Genomic DNA, 8,163 nt, shown 5'->3' on the forward strand with positions numbered 1-8,163 from the left:
AATAGTCTTGAAGTACATTGCCACTTACAGGGCAAAGTCAATCCTACGGAAAACTTTCTAGAATTAAACTAATGTTGAATCAATAGCCCACATTTTTTGTGCACATACTGTTTTCACAGTCTGTGCTTGGTGCTAAATGCACACCTCACCTCACACCTCACCGGGCTCATCTTACAGATGAGGGTGGCCACGAGGTAAGGAAGTATGTGGTCATCCTGAACGTGTGTCTGTTTGGGTAACAGCAAAACTTAAAGCATAATTTTACTATACTTTCAAAGTGGATTTTCTTGATGAATTCCTTCATCACTCATCAGACTACTAAAATATTTTCTTTGGGGGTGGAGTGGGGAATGGAGGGATGAGTGATTTTTCCTTTCACATGTGTTTTGTTACAGTGACAGATATGCTCCAAGCTTGCATGAACTCGGGCACTTTAACATCCCAAGCCTCTGTGACCCAGCAAACCTCCAGTGGTTTATCCTTACCAAAGCCCAGCAGGCAAGAGACAACATGAAAAGAAAAGAAGAGTAAGTGCCATGAGCCCTTTGTAATGTCCTGTCAGTCAGTCTGTCAAAATTCAGGTTTTCGGAATTCATAAAGATGGGACATAAAAACTGCATGAAACTTAGGAAGTGGACTGATTTGTGCATAATCCACATTTATTTATCCCCCACCTCCTTGATCTGCCAGGAATTGCATGTGGTGTTTCTGATTGTAACAGCCTCATTGACATTACCACCATGTGCCTCCGTTTGAGAAGCAAGGCTTGTTAGTATAAAAGTCAACTCAGGAGCAGAACAAAAGATAAGAATGTCAGAAAGAAATTCTCCAGATGGGAAAAATTCAGTTACTGCTTGAATAACAGGAATCTTGATGGTCTAAAACATTGAGAACTACTGATTTTAAGTAAATGAGAAGAAGTTTTAAAGTAAAAAATTGATGTCATTCATAAGCGGTCCTGTCTCTATGTTCTGTCTTTGAAGGACTTGGTAGCCAACAGTTTCCTGATTTGTGGGCATTGGATACTGCTTGATAATGTTTTATGTATCTCCTATGAAGAAAGGAGGATATTACATTCAAAAGAGGTTTTTCTAAGGATGTTGGCAAAGGAGGTTTGGAGACTGAGAATTTATTCACTTGTTCATTCATTTAGCGGTCATTTGGCGTGATGGTTGTGTCCCTGAGGCTATGACAGGTGCCGTGGAGAGAACGCTGGGGCCAGCTCTGTTACCCCCCTGGACTGCGTTTCTGGTGGGGGGTGTGGGTTATGCACAGGGTCAGTGGGAGCTGGGCCAGAGAGGGGCTGGGTGAGAAGCACAAGGAAAGCCACAGCAGCGCTAAAGGGAACACAGTGGCCCAGAGAAGGAGGGAGAGGAGTACAGAGACCAGAACCTGGAAGGTAGAGGGTCTGAGGTGACCGTTCAGCAGTGTGCTGGGGAGCCGCTGGTTCCACATGTCTCCTGTCTTGCCCCCCATTCACCCCTCCATCCCCACCAGTTGCTCATCTGAAAGCAAGGGTGGCGGTGGAGGAGAGCCGTAGAAGACAAGAGATAATGGGATCATTCTGTGTAGAGAATAAGTGAAGGAGCTACATCTCTTAGTTTTGCTTGTGGACTTGGTGACAGCTCTGTTGGCCCAATCCAGTGGCACGAATGTCCCATTTCTTGACTGGTTGGTAAGGCTTCATGTTTGTGATGTGATTTCTCTTCGTTGTAAGTCAGCTTTAACTCTTGGGAGCAGCTCTGGCCCACCTGTCCCTGTGAGGGCTGTTGGCTACACTGTAGCTGCTGCTTCTGTCTTTCCAGTGGCCATTTTGTAGCCGTGGTGCATTGCTACTAGATTTTGAGGAAGTAAAATAAAAAGAAATGCAATTCACATAGGTTAGTTTTTGAAAGTTCCATCCTGCGAGTCAGTCAGGTCAATACAGTGACTCATCAGAGCGGCCAGAGTGAGTCGCCCTGTGAGAAGTCACTCCTGCTGAGCCGGCCTGCAGGCCGGGGCGCCCTTGACTTTGCCCTCACTCATTTTGCTACAGCCGGATGGCCCTTTTATCTTCATCCAGCATCTTGGAGCGTCTCTTCCTGGTGTCCTCCTGGTTTGCCCTTCACCTCCCTCACGTCTCAGCCCACATCCACCTTCTCAGGTGTTCCCTGAGCATCAGCGGGAACCAGCACCCTCCCGTGTGCGCCACTCCACCGCCCCTCGTCTGCCTTGCTCCCTCATACTCAACACCATTGGTCTCTGACAGGCTGTTTTCCTCATTCATTTGCCTGCCTTCCCCACCCCGCCGACAGAATGTAAGCATCATGAGGGCAGAGACTTTTTTGTTGCTTTTGTTCACTCCCATCCTAAGATCAGTGCCTGGCACACAGGTGGCTTTCAGGAAGCACCCATTGGCTGAATCCATTAACTTGCATGTTCCCTGAGCCCCTTTCTGGCTCTGGCGTTGGAGCCCTCGTCCCTGTTTTATCCCCCATGGAGAGGAAGCCACTTTGTTGCTGGTCCCAGTGTACCTTCCCTCTTACTCATCACCTTCATCCCTCTGCAGACCTCTGCAGTTTTCCCTCCCCTTTGCCTTCTGCTTCCCTTCACTCTGTTCTCCCCGCCCTATTAAGGTTGCCTTCATTATAAGGCTTTCCGCAGATGAAGTGTGTTCTTGGACTATGGTTTTCACTTTTTAGCTGCATATCTCTATAAAGCGGATTCTCAAGTGGACACCCAATTGATAAAAGAGATAAAAGCTTGCAGGTGTTCTGTTCAAAGAGGAAGGGAGCTAGAAGCCGCTCATATCCATCGGGGTCCTCTGAGTACCTCTGCAGGACCCTCAGCTTGTGGACGGTTTAAAACCAGTATTCTAAGCTAATATCTGGGTCTCAAGTCGACCTCACATGGCCTTTTCAAGACTGCATGACTTTTAAAAAAAAGACTGCATGACTTGTAGCCCCTGCCTCTTAACATGGCCTGGCTACCAGGGGGAATGTGTGTACTGTGGAACCCCCTCCTTTGGAGGCTGGTAATGACCCATGCACAGCTTTTACGTGGGGCAGGCATAACCTAGGGTAACCTGGGCCTAGAGGTAAAGCAGCTCTCCCTACACGGGCTGTCCTCACTCACTGCTTTTGTGGTAACTCACTCATGTTTCCTCCTACCCTATATCATATACTATAAATTTTAATATCACTTAGGCAAACTGGAAACAGTAGAAATGTACAGTAATAGAAGACTGTTTAAATAATTTTGATACTGACATAGAATAGGAAAAAACGATTTAAAACAATGTTCATTTATTCCACTAATATTGAGTACTTTGGTACCTAGCCGGCCCTCAGAACAGATACCCTTGTGGAACTCACAGTTGATGTCAGAGGCAGAAGGAGCTTTATTTAAAAAAAAAAAATAGATATCGTTTTTGTCAGGGGAAAGAAAGGTCATTTCCCCCTAGGAAATGTCTGGCCCATTTCTTAGCATTAGAAGGAAAGGAAGAAAACTCGCCACCAGCCGTACTCACCGTGTCATGGCGCTTCTCTCGTTTGTGCTGTGCTTCCCTTTTTCCTCTATTTCATTGTTGTTGAAGTATGAATATAATAAAGCAAAGAAATCATAAGGAAAGGCAAAAAATCATCTAAATTCGTCTGCTTTGGACTCCAGAGGCACCCAGGGAGGGATAGGCTGTTCCCCGCCACCTCCTTATTGGAAGGGCCAGCCCTGGAGAGAGCCCCAGTGAAGGCCGCCCTCTCTGGAATCGATTCTCATGCAGAACTGTACTCCAGAAGGACTGATGGGCCCTCCTGGTTGTAGAGGTTGTGGCCTAGGGGTCGGGGCAACCCTGGGATGAGGCCAGAGGCTTCTCTGAGAAGGGATGGGAATGCATGGCCCTGGCCAGAGATGCGTGTAAAGATGCATCATTGGAGAACTACACATTAACTTGGCCAGATGCCAGGCTCTCCATTTCTGAGCCAGATTGTTAAATACCTCCCCCCCCCTTTTTTTTGAGCCAGTGAGAAAAGCCCTTTACAAAAAAGTTTGTCGGTCCCTGCTGTTGATGGTACCTATGGTTCTTCCCGTCTAATCCTGGAAAGAATAGGTACAGGTCCAGCTGGAACATTCTGAGAACCCCGTCAACTCTGCTGTCCAACTTCTTCAGTCTCTAAGCAGCAGTGTCTAGAAGGAGTAATCTTACAGAAAAAAACTAGCAGCACCTGAGAAAGTGTTCCGGGTGTTGTTGAAGGGAGTAAGTCAGTAACTACAGACCCGTGCTACTAAGTCCCAGCTGACTACAACGACCATTTCTGTTTTCAAATATTTTTCTAGCTTATGGATAGTTCATGGTACTTTTTTCCTTTATGCAGAGATTAAGAGTGGATAAATAGAGGTTATTTGGGTATTTTTTAACCAGTGCAATACTTAAACTTCTTTGGGAACCTTCTTTGACCATGGCAGTTTTGCTTTACTCCCCTTCCTGCGTGGGCTTCCCAAGAGATGTCCGTTCTGGTCTGCGTACCACTCAAGGACGTGACAAGGCCTCTTTCACACATCTCAAGATTTGGAGGATTGAAGCTTTTTACCAAAATATACCCATAAACTGGCCATCTGTGTATCTAAGACACTGAGTTCTGCCCTGAGTTGTCTGCTTTCTAGGCCTTCACTCAAGCCCTTGATGGAACAAGAGGAAGAGAGGGAGCTGATGGGCATAGAACAGAGTGGAGGGGAGGAGCGTCCTCCCCAGGGGCCTGTCTTCTGAGCCTGCTGGGTGTTTGGGAGTCTCCAGAAGTCATTACTGCCCAAGGGTCAGACTGTAGGTGGTTCCTAAAACTAGGAACTTTTACACTCAGCGGTCTGCTTTCTTTGGTCACTAACAGCTGCTCAGTGACGCAGGGTAAGAACGTTTTAAATTATGTCTTTATTTTTATCCATTGCTGCTAAAAGATTTAACAAATACTTTCAGAGATACATGCACAAGAACTATTGGCATGTCTTCTAAGCATGTCATTTACCCTTTGTGGACACCATTTTCAGTGTTGAGAGTAGAAAGTTAGACTCCAGTGTTTGGAAAGAGCCCAGATGTCCATCAACAGATCAATGGATAAAGAAGAAAATTACTCAGCCATAGAAAAGAATGAAATTTTGCCATTTGCAGTGACGTGGATGGAACTAGAGGGTATTATGCTAAGTGAAATAAGTGAGTCAGAGAAAGACAAATACCATATGATTTCACTCATAGGTGGAATTTAAGAAACAAAACAGATAGATGAACATAGGGAAAGGGAAGGAAAACAAAATAAAGACAGAGAGGGAGGCAAACCATAAGAGATGCTGAACTCTAGGAAACAAACTGAGGGTTGCTGGAGGGAAGGTTGGGGGGGATGGGGTAACTGGGGGATGGGCATCGAGGAGGGCACGTGATGTCATGAGCACTGGGTGTTGTATGTAACTGATGAATCACTGAATTCTACCTCTGAAACTTAATATTACACTATATGTGAACTAACTTGGATTTAAATAAAATCTCGAAAGAAAGAGCCCCAATATATAAAATTATATGTACATTTTATGTTCTTGTATTTGGTGATAGCTTGTGGCAATATTATGTTTATTTTCAATATAACAGGTTAAAGGTTATTGAAAATGAATTGATACAGGCTTCAACGAAAAAATTTTCCCTGGAAAAGTTTTATAAGGAGCCCAGCGTTTCTAGTATACAAATGGTGGATTGTTGTAAGAGACTTCTAGAACAGTCACTGCCTTACCTACAAGGGATGCACCTCTGCATTTCACATTTTTATTCTGTTCTTCAAGATGGAGACCTTTGTATTCCTTGGAATTGGAAGGATGGAGAAGCCATTAAGTAACACAGAAATCTGTGTTATTTTTGAAGAGCTAAGAAACTGTTAAACTAATTTAAATCCACAATTTGATATAACAGTATTATTTACATATTACAAGAACGAAGTTTCTAACTGCTGCTCTAAAAGTAGAACTTTTTTTAAAATTAATCTCTGCTACAAAACTTGTTTTAAAAGGTTTTATCTCCCAGTCTTACGGTGTTTCTTATCTGATTGGCAAGATTGGGTAAAAAGATGTCAGAATGAAAGAACATATTTTTAGTGGTGTGTAAATGAGGGATTCTACAGAGTCAAGGATATCTATTTTTATATGAGTGAATGTGGGTACGTGTAAACAGGTCTCAGCATAGTTCTGAAGTAATGGGACTCATTCAACATGCAACTTGGTAAACATCTCATGTGTCAGCACGAACATGTATTTTGCAGCCAGTAGGGGACAGTTGCTGTCCAAAACAGGAGACTGATGGGTAGCAAAAATTAGATAACCAGATTCTTCCTGAAAGAAAGAGTAGAAGGAAAAAAAAGCAATTGGATGTATGTGTAGTATTGACGTTGTCATAAGTAGTCTGATACCAGTTTGTTAAAACATCTTAGTGACAGAAAATTTAGGTTTAAATCCATAAGTTTTCCTACCCATTAAAATATTATAACTGTTGGTAGCATGACACTAACAGACAGTAAGTGTCTTTGAATCAGTGAGGTGACTCGTTTGTTTTTGTGGACAGACTATCTGGAAAAACCCTTGCTTTTTTCCCCAAGAGTTCCAGCAAGTAGGGAGTATAAAATGGTTCAGGCCATTCAGGATTTCTGTCACCCCCTCAACCCCGGTCTTCCTGTTCCTACCGTGTTTCGCACGTGGAGTGAGGCCCCTCTGAGCCGTCCCTTGTGCATAGTTGTGTGGGCTCCCTGAGGCCACAGCACAGCTTATCCCCAGAGACATGGGGGACCCGCTCTGGAGACACAGGGCTTCTCTCTCCACAGGTGTTTCCCTTCGGATAATATATTCCACCAGATCCAAAACCTCTTTGGCTTATTTCTCAAGAGGATAAGGTGAATCCTAATTTGGGACACCATTTTTGTAGCCCCTACTGCTGAAGAAATGGGAAAGGAATTTTTTTCCCACAGTGCATCAGAAAGAAAAGAAGCTGTTAACAAACCATTCTTGAAGTTCATTTCAAATTCATCTAAAACACTATTATTTAAACTGTTTAAATTCAAATATGTGTTAAGAAAGAATGATTTGTAATTTTTATAGTTTGTGCATACCACATCTTTTTGAACCTTCATAACAACTATACTGAATTTTTTTTTCTAATGTAAAAATGTTGCCTGTAAAGATTTTCCAGAGCCAAATGATGGAGGTGAAAAATTCCTTCCTTAAAGATTACATAAGAAAATTTATTGAAATATAGGTTTGGATTATGCCATTTCTAAAATCAACTAATAATAGAATCCTTAGTAATGTTTTGAATTGGACTTTGTCTCAGAACTGATTGTTAATAATATAATAAATAATACATTAATCAGATTGTTTTTCTTGTTATTCACTTATTAATAGTTTTACAACTATTGTGACATAATAGGAAGTTACAAGAAATTGATGGCCTATTTGACCTCCTCTCCCAATCTAACATAAAAGGGAAAACTCTGTCTCACCACTGAAAACTGGCACAGGTTGAGGCCCCACCAACTACAAAGCCATGGGTCAGAAGCGGTCTCCAAAGGGACCTGAGCTCCAGACCCAGGCCAGACGTCTCCCAAGGAAGAAGCAGGCCCTGAGCCCAGGCTGTCCAGTTAGGAAGGCATAGGTCCAAAGCCACATCTGTCTGCAGGACAGGTTCCCCCCAGGCCCTACTTCCTCTTTTGTTTCTTAAAGACCTCCAGGTCCAGGCAGCCCACCTGAGTTAATGAGAGGGGGGATGGTGGGCATTGAGAAATGGAGAGGTGAAGCAAGAGGGGTCAGGGCTGAGTCAGGAGTCAGCTCACCTTTAGAACCTCTAAGGACTGTGTGTACATCCCTAAGTGAACCCATCCAGCTTGGGCCCTGTCCCAGCACCCTGGTGTTCCTACTTCCCTTATACCAGTCCGGCTTCCCCACCCCACCCCCACTGCTCTGGGGGGACCCTCGAACAAGCCAGTAAGACCACATCAGTCCTGTGGAGACTGGTGGCTCCAAGGCTCTGGGCTCTTCTGCAGGGGGCCGTGGTCCTGGCAGCCTTCTCCTGCAGGCCCCAGAGCTGGGAGCCCAAACTCCCAGGAGGCTGGCACTCACACTCAGGGTGCAGGAGCCACTGATGCATTGGGTGAAGCCTGGCAGCTG

At 44.4% G+C, this 8,163-nt stretch overlaps 1 protein-coding gene across 7 annotated transcripts in view; it reads left to right on the plus strand.

Moving 5' to 3' along the window:
• TCAIM (T cell activation inhibitor, mitochondrial) overlaps window positions 1–7,371 on the plus strand; it is a 54,282-nt gene extending 46,911 nt beyond the window's left edge. For all 7 annotated transcript variants that reach the window (XM_073902749.1, XM_025885019.2, XM_025885004.2 and 4 more), the window contains 2 exons: window positions 396–527; window positions 5,609–7,371. In XM_073902749.1, the coding sequence (XP_073758850.1) occupies window positions 396–527; window positions 5,609–5,849 (373 nt within the window). In that variant the 3' untranslated portion in view covers window positions 5,850–7,371. The remainder of the gene's footprint in view (window positions 1–395; window positions 528–5,608) is intronic.
• The last annotated feature ends 792 nt before the right edge of the window (window positions 7,372–8,163 follow it).

Source organism: Callorhinus ursinus, unplaced genomic scaffold (genome assembly GCF_003265705.2).
Source record: "Callorhinus ursinus isolate GAN/ISIS: 27379988/994484 unplaced genomic scaffold, GSC_fseal_2.0 scaffold1, whole genome shotgun sequence".
NCBI lineage: Eukaryota > Metazoa > Chordata > Mammalia > Carnivora > Otariidae > Callorhinus > Callorhinus ursinus.